Source organism: Henckelia pumila, chromosome 3 (assembly GCF_033568475.1).
Source record: "Henckelia pumila isolate YLH828 chromosome 3, ASM3356847v2, whole genome shotgun sequence".
NCBI lineage: Eukaryota > Viridiplantae > Streptophyta > Magnoliopsida > Lamiales > Gesneriaceae > Henckelia > Henckelia pumila.
In genome coordinates, this window is record NC_133122.1 from 65,296,647 (window position 1) to 65,315,097 (window position 18,451).

The following is an 18,451-nucleotide window of genomic DNA, read 5'->3' on the forward strand; positions in this document are numbered from 1 at the left end:
ATTCGAACACTCGTCACCATCTTTTTCACCAAAGTCTTTGCCAGTCCAGTTGTGCCCCTGGGGGCAACAACAACAACTCTTAGATCCTCATTCGAGCGGTCAAGTCCGCTTGGATCTCTAACATCCATGTAATGGGTCAACCTATTTAGACAACTTCTAAAAGTTAATAAAATTTCAACGTGATGTATCTAATTGTTTGCTCGTACTACAAATACAATCTTAATTAATCGAAATTTCAACTTAATCCACTTATTTGGTCAGGCAAGTCAATCCGACAAACTCAATCTTAATTAGGCGCGTTTTGAGTTGACCCGTATAATAGGTGAGTTGACTTGTACATGGTGGGCACAGAGTTGGACATAGTTGGTGGGCAGCCAAAGACGGAGGTATGTAGGGGCAAAGGTGGGCTCTTGCCCAACAGAATTTTTTGGCTCAAGTGTTTTGTAATTAAAGCTCAATACTAAAGATTTCTAATTATTTACAATTTTTGTCAAATAAATCAACTTAATTCCTTGATTTTTTTTTTTAATATAAATGAAAGGTGCTCAACTCTTTGATCCAACAATTCTTTCTTCCCAATCTTCTTGTATTTATTTCGATTTAACCACTATTTGTTGCTTGTGTTTTTAATATACGAAAATAAAAAATTTTGTCTCACTATATTTTGTGATATAAATTTTAAGTGAAGTTGTCGAACGAAGAGCCAATATTTGAATTGTGATTATTTTGAATAAATTAGGTATTGTATTTCATATCCAAAATAAATTTATCATCTTTTATTTTTACTATTTATTTAAATTATAAATTTAAAATTTATAAGTATTAAAATGGATTTGGAGTTATTTATCTGAAAAAAATATAATATAAGATGTCATAACCTCAAATCTTATATGCATGAAAAATCTTTATATTTTACTGAAATCGTGCTATTTAGTATTTTTAGATTTATATATTGACCATATTCAAATGTAATGTGCTGCATATTTTTTTTTTGCATTCATACCTATGTTATGAAAAACAAATTGCCCACCAAATTAAAATTTTTTAGCTACGCCTTGTGGGCAGCATAGCAAAACACACATATATATATATATATATATATATATATATATATATATATATATATATATATATATATATATATATATTCTCACAAGATAACTACTATTCATTAATTGAAATGAATATTTTTTTAAAAAAAATAAATTTATAAAGTGATTGTCTAATGTCTGGATTAAATAAATCGGGGATAATCAGTAAGCATTGTTTGACAAATGGGCGAAAAGGGTCACTTATGGATGTCCGAATTTGAAAGTGGGTTTAAATCGCAGAAGAACCGAGTTCAAATTTTTTTTTTTTTTTAAAAAAATCAAATTTCTGAAACTTCAAGTCTTCAACATTGGCCCATTTTTCCCTCTCAATCCTTTTCGATCTCATGCATTAAAATTCATTCCCGAGTTTCTTTATTTCTGTTTCTGAAGTTTGATGTATCACAAGAATATGATAAAGGTGATGGAGGGCTTTAAAATTTGAATCAGAATTCGGATTGGGATTCGAATTTTCGGCTCTTCTTCCCTTGTTCTGATATATCTTTCCGTACAAGTTCATTTTTTTTTTCTGTGGCACCTTGAAAATCAGATCTTCTGTAGATTTCCGAGCTGGGTTTTTTTGTTCATGTTGTTGAGCATCATCGCAAGACAGGTAATGCATGCAATTGTTTAAAATGTTCAGCTTTTTTGTCGAATGGGTCCTTTGTATCTATTTTTCATTCTATTAATTTTATATCATAACTTCCGTTGTGTTATCTTATGATTTTGAATGCGATTCTTTTGACCTTTCTTGAAATTACCCCACAATTGAAAACTTATCTAAAACCAATTGTGTATATTATTACCAAATTTTCGTTATTTGAACAGTAACAGCTCCGTCTTGAATAAAAAAAAAAATGCTCATAATATTTTATTTTATTTTTTGTTGGGTCTTCTCTTGTTGGGCGAAAAGGTCAAGACATTTTCCGGAGATGTCACCTCCGAATTGTGATGGTATCGAGTTGATTAACTGTTTCTTTCACTTTGCTTAAAGGTCTCTGGAATGTCAAAGTTGATCAGGCTGCTGAAGCCGACATTCAAGCATTCAAGGCCGTCGTTAACTTTTTTTTTTTTAAGTACAAATTGCATCGAATATCGAAATTACATCATATTGCAACACTAAAGAGTGAAATTTGCCCGTACAACTGAAGCCGTCCTTAACTTTGTTTCTCATTTCAGGTGCATAAAATTCTACTTCTGTGTGTTTTGGCATGTGATTGAGGCATCGAGCTTTCAGAGTTAAATTGCAATAAAACTTTGCACTTAATAGCTTCCAAAATCCACTGATATGGTGTTATTCTTTCTATTGGGTTTTGAGGGACCATGCTGGTCTTAATTTGATTTGTTGTTTTCTTCGTTCAGGACTAAGGATTCTGGTCTGTTAGTGTTTTGTGAATTGAAATGATTGGTTAGGACTTTAGCCTTGTGATGTTTGTTAAGAGGGAGAAGATGGAGAAAATAACAGCAATGGGTTGCTGTGGCTGGTTTGGTTTTAGCTTTGCAAAAAAATCCAACAAAATTAGGGGATTGGGTGATAGCACCTCATGCGAGTTCTTATTGGATAAAGAGTTGGAAGATGAGGATGATAGTTTTTCTAACAGAGATGTGACTGATCATGGGAATGTGGAAGACTGTGATTTCCAAAGCCCTACCAAACGAGCCGAGGAGAATCTGAGGTATTGGCAGCATGGATTCATTTGCAGGGAATTCCCTGTGAAGGAAACCCACGGTGTCCTTCGGTCAGAGGTAAGCTGTGTGACAGCTATTTTTTTATTTTTAAAATTTAAGATTAGCAGTGGCAAAATAAGCTTCTAAAATTTTCTGGCACTCCAAATTATCGTTGAAGGCTGGGACATGGATGAGATTTGTTTCTCAGGACACCTCCCAGAACTCAGAAAAGTGGCAATTCTTTCATGATATCAGATGTTTGTTGCAAACGTGAATGGTGTCACCTTCAATTTTTGGATTTGATTGATGTACTTTGGGGAATTGTACCTTGTTTTGGTGTTTGTATAAATATCCAAAGTGATATATGAAAGTCTTAGACTTTTTTTTTTCCTGAATGACTCCTCCATCCAACAATTGTACTTGGTGTCTTGCACCCTTTTAGTTTATTGGAGAATCACAGAGTTGTTCCTCCAAAACAAACATCGAAATTGGCTCCTCACTTCTAAAAATGTTAAATTCACTTTGTGTAGATATTTGGCTTTGCTTAATTGTTCAGTGCATGTGATTCTTACTTACACACAAGCAAATGACTGTGGTTACCTGAATGTTTAAAAATTGCTGTAGTTGTATGAGTTAAATTGAAGCAGTCATAGTTTATGTTGGGAACTTTTTCATCTAAATATGTAAATTTTAGCCCAGTGAATGTTTTATGTTCTAGTTTACCAACCTAGATATTTTTCCCTTGAGTTGATCCTTGAGATACATCCACTCTAGGCTGCAAGTAAAAAAGTCTTTTAAGGTCTATTATCAATATTAAGAAAGGATAGAGCTCTAAATTTTCTACTCGTTAATTATTGATCTTTCAAGGTTGATAGATTGAATTTTTCTTTATTTTTAGTCATATGGTGATGATGGTTATTTCTACTCAATTTCCAAACTTATCTGTTTTGGATATTGTTAAAATTTAATTTGTCTCTACAATTAGAGCATGTCAACGTGGATTTTGCAATTTACCAATGTAGACATAAAGTAGTAGCTCAAGCTTTATGCTCAGAAGAATGTGATCGACCATAACCAAAACTGACAGTTGTCTCTTTTGTTCATCCTTAAATGAAAGTTGCTTAAATCAGATAAAATAGATATCTACAATGGGACTAGTAATTAATCCATAGCTACTTATCATTGTTCTGCCAATATTAACTCGTCTGATTTCAGGATGAAAATGGAATCAAGACCGTTAATGAGTACGTCTATGAACGCAAGATTGGTGGTGGCAGCTATGGAAAAGTGGTGAGCTTAATGGTACAGATATCTCGCTTTCTAGTTTTCTGTCTGGAATACCCCATGTAATCTTTTTGCCCTGTGTTGTATAATATGCAGGTTCTCTACCGAAGTAATATAGATGGCAAAAATTATGCTATAAAGGTGATGTCTTGTTTCTTGGTTGCTTGGTTATTTACTTATTTAGATATTTACATAAGGAGTTTCTAAATTCTCATACGCTCTTTTCAAAACTTCTTTCGAGTAATTCTCTTATTGAACTTTTTCCTGCTGGGGTCTGCTTTAAATCCTATCACACCCATAAATATATTAGATGCAGCCTTTTAATGTGGATATCTCACTCTAATCTGTTGATCAGCTGACAGCTTTCATTTGCGCATCTACATTATGAGCCAGTTTGGATTTCATTGACTTTTTTGTAAAAAAAAATTCTTTTTTAAGCTCTAATTTTAGGCTTTTGAAAAAATCTCTAAATTTGACTTAAAAAGCACTTTTTTAAGCACTTAAATGACCATCCAAACACCTTACAAACAAAAAAAAAAACATTTTTTTTAAAAAAAAGTGCTTTTCTGGTTTGTCTTTTGATACCTAACGGGGCCTATAATTTCTAATACGATGACAGAGAGCTAGATTTTTCTGTGTTTTAAAAAATATTTTGTTGGTTCTCCGGATTATATAACAAGAACCCATGTAAGAATGAAGTTATTAGAAATGATAGCTTCACATGATATCAGTTATTCTTTTTTTCTTTTGTGGCAGTCCTTTCATAAGTCTTATTTGTTGAAGATACGAGTCACACCTTCAGAAACGGCCATGTCTGATGTTCTTCGTGAGGTAATGATAATTTCTTCTTGTATGTCATCTTTTCAGGTGGTTGCAAGCTTGTTGCTTCATTTGCACTAAGTTTATTTCCAGTGTACCCATAATCTAGATGTGTTTTTGGCTTTCTGACCTGTCATGTAGTGTCAAGTGTGCTATGACCATTAGTTTGCAAAATATCCTCCCGCCATACCTGTCTAAAATTTTCTTATAAAACCAATTGTGAGTTGCCTACAGCCTACATCACTTGATCATCTCCACTTTATTTTTTTTATTTTAAAACAAATATTATTTAATTTCAGACGCCATGTGCATCCATCTTTCTGAGAATGCTTAATCAATTTTATATCAATTGTTGGGGGTATATGACCGTTCTTATCAGCGATCCTTTGATAACCGTAGATGTACTGTTCTGTTTAAACCTATTGCAGTTCTCCTTTCCTCATGTTAGTTTTACAAAATAGATCAATGATATGTTTGCAGGTTTTAATAATGAAGTTATTGAGCCATCCCAATATCGTCAATCTAATTGAAGTCATCAATGACCCTACAAGTGATCACTTCTATATGGGTATTCTATAATCTCCCTTATTTTGTTTCTGCTCCAGCCAGTTGTGGCTTTGTTTACATCAAAGCTACTTTTGTTCAGTTCTTGAATATGTGGAAGGCAAATGGGTCTTTGATGGTAGCGGTCCTGCATGTTGCCTGGGAGAAAATACTGCTCGGAAGTACTTACGTGATGTAGTTTCTGGTTTGATGTATCTCCATGCTCATGTATGATGTTTAAACTTCTGCTTTCTATTTATTTTGTTGATTGAATATAGCTTTGTTATGTTTTGATTTTCTTTCACCGTCTATGTTACTTGATCTTGCACAACAATGTATGATGCTGAGGATGTACGTGTATATTGCTTAATTTTCCCAGATTTTTACTATCACCTTAAGCTGGCTTAGAACTTTTAAAATGTCAATCTATAAATTTCCTCATGTTAAATGTTGCAGAGTTTCTAGTTCTAAACCTCATCATGCTTGTTTATGTCATTTCACCTTATTAAATTAGTACTGTGTGAAGTAAGATTGCAATTTTAGAGCTCTACATGGCCAGTCTACAGCCTATGGTAGTGTCTTTTTGAGCCATCTGAAATGACTTAGGTCATCGTTCTACTTTTATTATTTAACAAAAGCAGCCAAGTTTTATGCATCAAGCTGTGGTATTAAACAATAACATGCACAGATCTTATGTTATGGTTCACATTTTAGGCTTAAAGGAATTTAGCTGTGCTTCTTTGGTTGGTATTTGTCATATGGATCTCATTCTCGTAATTTTTGTTCCGATTTTTAGCTTTTATGGAAGGACTGAATCACGCTGCATGCTCATGAATTGTTTAAAATCGAAATGCGTTTATGATTGGTTGATATGCAACTTGACATGAGTTTCCCATAAAAGAAAAATATTGTGAGCGTGAGTTTGTCATACTTGGTCTTTCAGTTCTGGAAAACTGATCTTAGTATTTATTTGCTCCAAATAACAGAATATAGTGCATGGGGATATCAAACCGGATAATTTATTAATTACTGGTTCTGGTGTCATCAAGATCGGTGATTTTAGCGTCAGTCAGGTTTTTGAGGTGAGCAATTCTTATTTGATCATGTGCAAGGGAGAACCTAAGATGTATTCTGAGACTTTTGCTTCTTAGTGCTGAAATGCGGGCATATCAACCGTGAATCACTTTACCGGAGTAACTATCTGAAATGCATGGACATATACATTCTGTCTATATTGTTTCAGAGAGCAATTTTTTACCACTACATTGCTTTCGATTATTGGCTAGGGAAATTTTTTACTTGATACATCCCAGTAGGAAATTTCAAATTTCATTGTTTGTCTTCACTTGGACACCACCTTTATTTTGGTAGTATTGTATCATTTGTATAAACTATGGCATAGTGGATTCTTGCCTGTGCACTTAATGATCGTGTCCAATTCTAGATTTCATGCAAAGAATATGTCCACATCAGAAAATTATGTTGGTATAGAGGACATTGCTTTATAGAGGACTTGAATAAAGTATTTTATACAAAATAAATTCTCGTTTGGCTTGTCCGGCATTTAACTTTCAGTATCATGAACTCAATTCACAACATTTTCATGTATAGGATGATAATGATGAGCTTCGTCGTTCTCCTGGGACTCCTGTTTTTACAGCTCCTGAGTGCTGTATAGGTGAAACTTATCGTGGAAAAGCTGCTGATACATGGGCAGTTGGAGTTACTTTATACTGTATGGTTCTCGGAAAATATCCGTTTTTGGGAGAGACCCTCCAAGATACGTATGACAAGGTGTGTATAGTTGACTCTTGCTGTTGACACTACGGCTTATAAATTCCTTCATATGCATTATTATACAAGTATATCTCCGACTCCGAGTCTCCCTGTTCTACTTTATTTCGGCAAAATATTGCTCTTTAGTAATCGATATCGAAGTTGATGCCCTCAGATCGTAAACGACCCATTGTTACTACCTGATGAAATGAGCCCTCTGTTAAAGAGTCTGCTCGAGGGCCTTCTGTGCAGAGGTCAGTCTTCCCACTCAGTTGCATTATTTATCATTGTTTTCTTAAGCATTTCTGCATTTGAAATGTACCTCAGCTCTATTTTTGCATCATCGATGAGTGAATCTGTTGTCCAGATCCTATGCAAAGAATGACTCTAGAGGATGTTGCGCAGCACGCATGGGTTGTTGGAGAAGACGGGCCGATTCTGCCATACCTGTGCTGGTGCAAACGCCATGATCTCCAGAAAAAAACGCCTGAATGTAGTGAAACAGATGGTCTCCTTTGACAGCAGTTATGTAATACCGTCATCGTCCCCTGCCCGGATAACTGAGAAAAATTGTGATGCTGAACAGAAACCGGTGTACAACGTGAAGTTCGACTCAGTACTTGGGGTTTTCCTGGACTGGAGAGAGCTTTTACGGGGTAGAAACTGGAAATTGTACAAGACGGCTTTGATTTCCAGCTTTGGAGGAAGTGAGGATTGTTTTGGGCTGCAAATATGGGAAGGTTTCTCCTTGACTTCTGGAGTTTATTTATAGAGTATAGTTGGAGACGTTCTTTTCTAAAAGGCATCTTATCAGATTGAGCATTTAAATGTGAAATTTTAGGAATTTTGTTTAAGTTTTTGTTCTAACTTGATAAAATGATTTAAAATACTTCATTTGTCTTGTGTAAATTACGTTACATATGGATTTTTTTTTAGTTTTTGTTTTTATAGAGAAAACCCCAAAATATTAGAAATGTTTTATTTCTGCCTCGAATGAGAAAATCGGGTCTCAATCATTCAATATTATTATAATTATTGTCATTTTGCCACACACGTACACGCACATATATTTTCCCACTTTAATATTTATTATTCTAAAATGTATTTTAAGAAATTGGACGTGCTATCAATGGACAATGGGATGGAATTAAAAGTCCATGTCTTGTTCTTTTATAATTCACAATTTCGAATTAAATATCTATCTATGAGTGATAACAAAATTATTTATAATGTGTGCTTAGAAAAATGAATAACCAAAATATTGCTATCCCAATCTCCACTTTCCCACCCTCGGCCGGCTTCCAATTCCCGGTCGGACAATTTGAAAAATTACGCTCATTTTTTAGGTTTTATTTGGACATGTATTTTAAAAATATTTTTAGTGTTTTATAAGCGAAAAAAATTTAAAGTACGTGCATATTTGGATAAAAAGTTTTGCAAAATATTTTTGAAAACTATTTTTTACTAAGTGATCTTCAAGTATAGTTTTTAAAAAACACTTGAAAGATTCTTTTAAATGTTTTTAACATGAAATAATGGAAGACAAAATATGAACAACATGATTTTTAAAATGTTAAAACATTTTTATAGAATTGTTGTCCAAACACATATTTATTCTTAAAACAACTTTAAAAACATTTTATAAAAAGTTTTTAAAAAATAATTTTGTAAAAACGTTTATAAGTACGTGTCCAAACAAAACCTTAGATTTTTATTCTTCTCTTTTTTATTTTGTAAACTAACTTTCATCTAAAATTTTAATAATTTCAGCCTATTAATTCTTCCATATCTTTTATTACACTTCTTCTTCTAAAAATTATTCCATATTCGTTTTCCGCTGCAGCCATCATACTTACGGTTTATGCTATTCTTGTTTAATTATCCTTTTCATTTATTAATTAATGAGTGAAGAACCGAATACCAATATTTACACTTATTAATAATACAAAATTAAAATTATTATCGAACAAAGTCATGAAATATTACTACGTACATCTTCTACCATCCAATTTGTTTACACTTTATTAAACTTGAATAAATTAAAATAATATCAAGTAGGACCAACTTCTACTAAGATTAATTTGTATAAGCTAGATTGATATGCCTTTTTTACTTGGTATATTATTAGTATTTTTTTTCTTGAGTTTCAGAATCATCTGAATGAATAACTAAATAGATGTCAAATGAGCATGCATGCATCCGAGAACTTGGATTCAACAGAAAGATAAAAAAAATTTAGCTAAAATAATGTTTTTTTTTATTTAATAAAATGACAATTTGCCATAAAGTGTCATCCCAACGATAGTAAAGGCATGGATACAAATAAATGTTAGACTGAATTTAAACCAATAGATAAAAATAATGTTGAAGATTTAACAAAAAAGACGATAGCACAAGTAATGTATACTTTTATTTAAATATTTTAAAATACTGATACATTCAAAGTTTATATTCTCACTTACTACCAATATGAATGATCACATTAATCAATTTAATTGAAATTAAAATGCATAGGATTCAACAACCACTTTTCACGTGATTCACTCATTATACTCAAAAATATGTAGGGCATATATATATATCAAAGAACTCTCATGTCATAACATGAAATATTTTTATCATATGCTTGCAAATATATCATATCTCTTCTACCAAAGGAATGAAATAAATAACATGCACGATCAAAGGGCTTAACATTAATTGTAACGGGACTAGTGATAAAATAGAACAAATAGCCTAAAAGGGTTTAATGGAATCAAAAATATCATGCAAGACTTTCCACAAAACAAATCATCCAATGCATCAAAATTATCATTCAATTTCAACATAACATCTAAGAATAAAATGTGTATCTCTATTACAATTTTCTCTTTCTCTTCTCTTTAATTCCTTTTAATTTCCTTTCTCCTCTCTTTTTTTTTTTTTTGTTTTTTTCCTTTTTTTTTTGAATTTCATTGTTTTCCATCATTTTTTTAAGACTACAATGAACAAGCATTTTTCATACTTTTTAATTGTACGCACATATGTATTGTTTTGTTTTTTTATTAAAAAATTATAATCCGGGTGGATATGAAATCCTGGCTAGCTCCACCATTGTCGCATGCCTAGACATGTCTCGGTTATCTGACTTCAGAAGCTTCGATCTTTGAGTTCGGAAGGCCCGATTGTCTTCAGACGATTTGATCTCACCACTTGTCAAGTCCAAATCAATCGACACATGAAGAGCACTCATGTCACACAATTCGGCTCCGAACACTGTTATATGGTCCGTTCCGGTTCACTTCTTCCAAACCAATTTGGTTGGATCCTAACTACTCGGGTCCCTAGTCTTCCTAAACCATTTTCAGACAGTTTGGAGCTGATTTTTCACTTAGTTTTTTTTATCAATAATAACTCCTTAATCATATTTTGCAATTTTAATCTTATAAAACGAAACTTGAGTTACTACATTGAACCATGAATGGTGAATCATGTAAAATTTTTACATAAAACATCGCTAGGATCAAAGCTTGAATAACTTACACTAATTTGCACCATCTTGAATCCACCCGTTCCCATATCGTTTTTGCAAACCATGGTGTTTCTAGCTTCGGTGTACCTATCCAGTGCTATAACTAAAGGCATCGTTTAGTTTGAGTGATAGGATAAGTAATCCATAGATAAGTAATATAATATAAATTAAAAATAAATAAGAAAAAATAGTTAATACATTATTTGATTTGATGGATAGATTATAATTTATTTGATTTAATTGATGTAAAATTATTAATTAATAAATAGATAAATAATATGACGAAAATAAGGCGAAATTAATTGGGATAAGTTATACATAGATTAATAATACATCAAACCAAACAATGCCGATCGTGATCACCTATTTTTATGCCCTTCACCGGCCGGTTTAAAACAAACCGTACAAACCCTCCAAAATACTATTACCGTCGAGTACGTACACTTCTTATCTACTGGGTTTAAAAAATGTTTTTGTTTCTTTCGAGTTCAATTTAAAAATATTTTTTTGATTTTAGCTCGATAATCTTTTGTACGTAAATTTGAATTTTTGCTCGTTGAAAATAACAAAAGGAATCTACGTCAAAAATAATATAATAAAAATCTTTACAATAATTGATTTCTCCCCTTCGTATTATGGCCGTACCACTCCCCATGATTTGTGTAAAGTATAATAGACAAAAATTTTAATGCATATAGAAAGTACACACATGCATTAATATTCTTCGTAAATAATAATATCCTCATTAATTTCATGTAAATTTCTCATCATATTATGGCTACATAATTATATGCTAAAAAAGTAGATAATTATTATTAAAATAAATGCATATAAAATAAATCAGATTCCTATTATTATACCGAAGTAGGAGCATCACTTCAATCAAAAAATAACCAATATGCACAGACGACAACAATTATTCATTACAAAACAATCACACGTTAAATAACATATAAAAAATTCTAAATTTAATATGAATTTGAATAGTATATATACAACCGATTTATCATAAAAGTGTTACAAAAAAACGACCGTGCAAAAATATCATGTAACAAAATTTTCATGTGCAATTGTGGTTTGAAATTGAGCCAAAAATGGTTTTATTAATAAATGGTTCGTTTTCAGTTATAGGAAGTTTTTTTTGACATTAATTATAGTAAATTAAAAGGGAACTGAAAATAAGCAAAAATGGAAAAGAGCTTTAAAAAGATAGGGCACGCGTTATTAAAAAGTAAAACACAAAGTTGACCCGTAATACATCAGAAATAGTAATAATTAAGGTCCCAAATTCTGCAGAATAAATTCCTTCACACAACAAAATTCATACCAATTTTCTCTCACTATACTCGCTTTGGACACCGCTTCTGGCGGCGACGCTTGCCGGAGCTCCGTTTCTATGAGCTTGGTGGTGTGCGATTGAGCCCTATTTGTTTCGGGGGCGGAAGAATGTGCCGGTGACTCGGACTGCTGGAAGACCCGACCGATGCTTGCTTCCGCATGATAGAAGATCTAATTAACTCGTGATGACCGGTTAGAATCCGAATCGATTGATCCTTTTTTGGGTGTGTGTGTGTTAAAAAAAATAATTTTTTACGTGCTTTGTAGATGAGTGATTAATTAATTGTTTGTGTTGTAAATTTGTCTGTTTCTCCAGAATACCTGGAGAAGGAGCTGCGGATTTTGATGGGGTTACGCTTGTTTTTCTGAAAGTTAGAGTCTTTATCGGAGAGACCATTTTTGTATTGTTCGGGTGGGTTTGGAGAGGTTTGAGAATAAATTGAGGATTTTTAAGTCTCAATAAAGGTTGGTTCGCTGATACAGATTGAATGCTTTTTTTTCAACGGAAAAGGATTTCACAAGTTTATGAATAGTTGGGTCGGATTGACAGATTGCGCATACTGTTGCTAGGATGGGATATTTGTATTTGATATTGGCAAAATGATTGGTAAAATTGGAGCTTAATTTCAATAGAAAGGAAAAAAAAAAACATAAAGTTACATCTGGTTTTTTTTTATTAAGTGGGTTTCATAGGTATGGGATGCTATTGATTTGCTAATTTGTTTCTCATTGGATAAGGAGAGTGCTACAATGGATTCAAAAGCCAACAAGCTAACAAAGTTTGTGTTTTCATCTTTTGATCGAAATAAGTCAAGTTTTACTTTTGTGGTTGGAGAAGGTATAAGAAAGATATTGAGAGGAGAAGATGATGATGGCCATTTCATTATTGAATCAAGTGATTCTTTTCTCCCTGGTTTGCTTGATGACGTTGCATTGACGTGTCTTGCTCGAGCTTATAGATCAGATTATGCTTCTTTGTCATTCTTAAATGCAAGATTCAATAGGCTGATTAAAAGTGGGTATTTGTACGAGCTGAGAAGGCAGTTGGGGATTGTGGAGCATTGGGTGTATATGGTTTGTGATCCAAGAGGGTGGGAGGCATTTGATCCCTTCAGGAAGAAATGGATGAGATTGCCTAAAATTCCTTGCGATGACTGTTTTAATTGTGCTGATAAGGAGTCATTGGCTGTGGGGAATGAGTTGTTGGTTTTCGGACGTGAGCTGTTCGAGTTTGCCATTTGGAAGTACAGCCTGACTCGCCGTGTTTGGGTCAAGTGTGAAGGAATGAATCGTCCTCGTTGTCTTTTTGCATCAGGTAGTCTTGGATCAATAGCCATTGTAGCTGGAGGAAGCGACAAGGATGGGAACGTGTTAAAATCTGCCGAGCTTTACAATTCCTTAACTGGTAAGTGGGAAATGTTGCCGAGCATGCACTCTCCTCGTAGATTATGCTCTGGATTTTTCATGGATAAAAAATTTTATGTTATTGGTGGAATGACTAGTCCCACCGACTCGTTAACTTGTGGGGAGGAGTTTGACCTTAATGCAAGAAAGTGGAGAAAAATCGAGGGCATGTATCCCAATGTCAACCGAGCAGCACAAGCACCTCCTCTTGTTGCAGTAGTTGACAACCAACTCTATGCTGTCGAATATGCGACTAACATGGTGAAGAAGTATAACAAAGAAAAGAACTCGTGGGACGAAGTAGGGAGACTTCCAGTGAGGGCCGATTCATCAAATGGTTGGGGTCTTGCTTTCAAGTCCTGTGGAGATGCACTGCTTGTTGTAGGTGGTCAAAGGGGTCCTGAAGGTGAAGCTATTGTCTTGAATTCCTGGCATCCAAAGTCGGGAGTAAAAAATGACACTTTGGATTGGAAAATTATTGGAGTGAAGGAGCATTCAGGTGTCTTTGTCTACAATTGCGCTATCATGGGTTGCTGAGCCATGATTCTACCTTTAGGTCTTTTCTCTTATTTTCCGACATTTGTTATTGTTTGAATCATCATCTTTCAATTGTTCGACATAATAGTCGACTTATATGTTGGTTGTTTGATTCTGCGTCTTATTTACTCTTGGAACTATTGGATTTGTATTTTGTCTCATTCTGGAGACTGTTTGGGATCACAATTAACTGCATGACACAAAAATATATCAAGTGATGTATGTATCTCTTTTTTATTCTAGTGTTCATTTTTTTGTTGGTAAGCATGGTAGTTCATGTTAGTAGCCATTCCAAACCACAGTCATATCTCATGGAATATCATTGACATTTGTTATCCCGAGCATTAACTGAAACCTGGGGGATTTCTATATGGAAAATATTGTGCATGCAATGTATACAATTCAATTATGCTTGTTTTGTTGGTAGCAACCCACTGAATGTTACTTTTTAGGCCTAAAATGTAATGGATGCTGGCAGTAGCACCTTCAACTCCTTGTCCGCAATCGAGTGGTGGAAAATCTGTTTTACCTGCAACTTCATCGTACCATGCATTGTTAGTATTTCATATTCAGTTCTCAGTGCCAACTAAGTCACTGTAAAATCACATCATAACAGAGAACTTACCGGACAGTTGCATTAGCTTTGATTTATGATGAAGACAGTCATGGTTCTTCTTGGGTTGGTTTATGCTACAATCTACATGTGCAAAAACACTCCTCGTGTAGCATGTGTATTAGAACAGTGGGAGTCCTACACATTTTATATGAGATCTATATACATCCAATCCTAAATGCTATGCCGAGTCATTCTTTCGAGATAGTTTGGATTAAACCGTTCTTTGCTGCTTCCTGTAACACATGTTGAACTTCAACAGGGGGAAGTTGGAATTTTGAATTTGTGATGCTTTAATGTACGAGGAAAATCTTGTATATTTATAAAAATTTTAACATCAATATTTTTTTATCATGTGGAGCTTGGATTGGCTTCGCAATGTTAACAAGATTGCGTATATGAGAACCTAAGACAATCGAATGCAAGATATCGATGGTGCACGAATTGTGCATAATGGCTAATTTAAGATTATACGAGGTTCAAGGCTATCCCCTGAGGCCATCTTACAAGCAGTCGGCGAGTGGCCATTAAAGTAGCAAATTGAGCCGCCTTGTGAGCTTTTTCGGCCCAAGCATTCCATTTGTATCAGAGAAATTAATACATTTTCAAGCTCAATCTGAGCCTATATTATTTTACCCAATAGCAATTAGCACATGTACTTGAACCAAGTAAATTTGTTAATATCCTGTAAAGATATTATTTTTTTCAATTTTAAGATCCAACTAACGCCAGGCATAGTTCGAGTATTTTCTTAATAGAATTCGATTATTAAATTTGAAATGAAAGAATGGAAATAGAAGACAAATTCTAGATGGAGCCACAATGAAGCCCAAAGCCATTCATTTCTTGAGCTACCAGTCAAGTTTCGAACCAACTTACCAAATTCGAGTTTGAGTTCAAATAAGAAAAGAGTAATATCATTCGGTGGCCATTTGATTTATTTCCAACTCCAGCAATCAAATGAGCCCGACATGAAACAAGTTCCAGTTGATGTAAAAGAACCAAGGATACACGTACATGCTCCTGGCAGGAACAACCACGTCCAAGTTCACCAACCCATTAACTTGTCATTCTATTTCGGTTAACTATCAATTCGTTATGCAAATCGAGTTGGACAAACAATACTAAAGCCATAGCCTATAGCTGCTTAAATCTTAGGCGAACAACAAATCCAACACAAACGGGCTACTAGTTGGCTCGACTGACCTAGTCCGTTTTAACAGCTCTACTAGTCCCACTGGCGATATTTTGTAGTTGCCGAATGTGAGTAACATGTAAATGAGTAAACCAAAGAGCAACCCTTTAAACAAAGCATAGTTAACATAGGAGAAACCTTCCTCCACAACCCAGCGAAGGAAATTACAGGCATCAAATTCAACACAGAATACAGATTCAAATACAATACACGAGAAAGAAGTGTGGATTATGTCCTCAATCCGCCACTTCAATTTATTTTTAACAGAAACAAAGCACACATAAGCGCAAGTTCACAAAAGACATACAGAGCTCAATCTCCCAACCAATCATGGGCATATACCCCACTCTTCCTCAGACTTTTCAAAAGGTTCTTGCAGTCTCCGCATGTGGTTGTTTTGCAGTCTGCAGGATCTGCACAGTGGAGGAAGAGTTCGTCGACACGGCATATTGCTCCGGTTTTGAATAGTTCGACAAGAATGTTTAACTCCATAAACTTCGTGTTCATCATAAGGACCACGAAATCTTCATCTGATACTGTTTCATTAAACCAGAAAATAAAGTCAAACCCTTTTTCATCAATGGGAGCACTCAAATATTCATCAGGGGTGATTTCTGGTGCAATTGAATCTCCATCTAGAGCCGGATGATAGACAAAGGTGATGCCAGGATCTGTAACAAAAGACGAGAGAACAGACATTTTGTGATCAATAACAAACACCTCAAAAGCAGTGTGATGGTTGGAACAATACGGCTTCGACATTTTGGCAATACTCGACTTAGCGAATTCCCCCGCACCGACATTGATATAAACCAGTTTGTTTCTAGAGGAGATATTCATGAAATTGGGGAGATATGATTGCTCCAGGTTGAATTGCCTCGAGTCCTTGTGGGCTAGAGGCTCGATATACTTCATAAAAGGCTTGTTTTTTGTGATGGAAGGACAATCATTTGGAAGTTGAAAATGCTCAAAGGAAGCAAAGTTTCCAACTTTCTTCTTAAATATCACAAGTGTAAAAGATCCAACACCACAAACATGAACAACATCAGAGCTCTTCAAGAATGACGCAACAGTGGTGGCAGACCTCACTAAGCCACCTGAATAGAACTTACGAGCTCCAACAAGCATTGCACCTGTTCCTCCGGGATGCAATACACGCTCAATCTCCAGCACAAGGAGAGCAGGAACTGAGACCTTATCGAGATCTCCTGAGAACACAAAGTCGAAATGATCATCCTCAAAGTTGAGCTCATACACAAATCTCCTCTTGAAAAGGGAGAAAAATGGGTGCTTGTCAACCCCAGAAGCATCAGGAAATCCCAGCTCGTGCAACACGGACACGGAGGAGGCTGATCCTTCTCCAACACATAATGCTCTGGCATTTGATTGCAACAAGTTCTTCTGCATTAACTCTTTAAACACAATTTTAGTCAAGTTTTCACTTTCTTTGCACAATGTGGCATGATCCCTTGACGGATGAAATGAGATATTCGAGAAATTTCCAGCATCGAAAGACGGGTTTGAGCGCAAATTCAAAGGGCATTCATTAACATCAGAAACCATGGGCTCGATTACCCGAAACTCACGGGCCATTTGCATCAAAGAGAGAATAATCACAGCCAGCACAAGCATAAAGGCCCTTAACACCAGAAGCCTCGCCAGTGGCCCCCGAAGCACTTGCCATTTCAAGAACTTGTAGTTCATTTCTTGCAACTTAAATTAAGTCCCTTTAGACCCAATTCCCAGATCTTTCAACTAATTGAAACTATCAGATCTATAACAGCGTAGCGATTAACACAACTTAAAAGCTAAAGATCGGATAAAGTAAAAATTCAAGAGAAATCCAACAGATAAGCAGAACGAACAAATTAGCGAGTGCAAAACCTGGACGAGGTGTGATTTCCACCCACCAGTAATCCCATTGAAATTTGGCACCCTAACCAGACTCTCGTTGAAATCCTTCTCGCCATTGGTTCAAACCACTCACCCATCCTGATTCAACTCATCAGTTGCTCAAATTTAGCCAAAATTACATGGTTAAATCGCTAGAGACAGCTACAATAGGTTTGAATTCGTGTTGGGTTTCAGATATTGTATGATCTAGGGTTAGGGAAATGGAACGGCTGAAGTGATTATCGGTGTGGCTGTGAAGAAGACAGGAGTAAGGGAAGGAGTGTGGGTTGTCGTATTAATTATTGATTTATAATTATTTCGTTAAACTGATGATTGACATCTTGATTATTATTTTAAATTTTAAAATAAGAAAAATAAATGAATAGATTTTCACTTGGACCATTGTATTGTTATTCTTATAATAATAATAATATAAAAATTGAGCTAAAATTTATGTTCATCGCTCATGATGAAAATTAGATAAGTATATAGTTGAATGATCATGAATTTCAATTTTCTCTAAAAACATTTTTTTGATCAAGATTATCGATCAAAGTATAACTAGTACGATTTTCTCCGTCACTCATCCCACAATTGTGATTTCTCTCACCAAAAGTACCATATGTTGTGATTATTTGTGGTGTTTAATAAGTTATTAAAGAACACTTGATTTTGTGATTTGATTCGCTTTACAAAGTAGACAACTAGCACTTGATCCAAAGAGAGGATAAAAATGTTCGATGAATAAAATATATATATTTTTTAGAAGCCAATGCTTTAAA

General features: G+C 34.5%; 3 protein-coding genes across 7 annotated transcripts; 2 read left to right on the forward strand and 1 right to left on the reverse strand.

Annotated features, from left to right (window-relative positions):
* The first annotated feature begins 1,354 nt into the window (after positions 1-1,354).
* LOC140887537 (serine/threonine-protein kinase GRIK2-like) lies at positions 1,355-8,112 on the forward strand. 5 transcript variants are annotated; one of them, XM_073294827.1, is made up of 12 exons: positions 1,355-1,701; positions 2,083-2,326; positions 2,451-2,834; positions 3,972-4,046; positions 4,137-4,181; positions 4,797-4,871; positions 5,340-5,427; positions 5,506-5,630; positions 6,389-6,484; positions 7,014-7,196; positions 7,354-7,432; positions 7,546-8,112. In XM_073294827.1, the coding sequence occupies exons 3-12, from the start codon at positions 2,517-2,519 to the stop codon at positions 7,695-7,697; spliced, it is 1,236 nt and encodes a 411-aa protein (XP_073150928.1). In that variant the 5' UTR covers positions 1,355-1,701; positions 2,083-2,326; positions 2,451-2,516; the 3' UTR covers positions 7,698-8,112. The 5 variants fall into 5 exon arrangements, with proteins under 5 accessions (XP_073150928.1, XP_073150926.1, XP_073150930.1 ...); XM_073294825.1 differs by having other exon boundaries at positions 2,083-2,267; XM_073294829.1 differs by having other exon boundaries at positions 2,268-2,326.
* Positions 8,113-11,959: 3,847 nt separating this feature from the next.
* On the forward strand, positions 11,960-14,182 carry LOC140890451 (F-box/kelch-repeat protein At5g60570-like). The gene is made up of 2 exons (XM_073298235.1): positions 11,960-12,219; positions 12,344-14,182. The coding sequence occupies exon 2, from the start codon at positions 12,778-12,780 to the stop codon at positions 13,966-13,968; it is 1,191 nt and encodes a 396-aa protein (XP_073154336.1). The 5' UTR covers positions 11,960-12,219; positions 12,344-12,777; the 3' UTR covers positions 13,969-14,182.
* A 1,698-nt stretch (positions 14,183-15,880) lies between these two features.
* Positions 15,881-17,950, reverse strand: LOC140891877 (uncharacterized). The gene is made up of 2 exons (XM_073300546.1): positions 17,661-17,950; positions 15,881-17,550 (listed from the first exon to the last, which is right to left on the reverse strand). The coding sequence occupies exon 2, from the start codon at positions 17,478-17,480 to the stop codon at positions 16,089-16,091; it is 1,392 nt and encodes a 463-aa protein (XP_073156647.1). The 5' UTR covers positions 17,481-17,550; positions 17,661-17,950; the 3' UTR covers positions 15,881-16,088.
* Between the last annotated feature and the right edge of the window lie 501 nt (positions 17,951-18,451).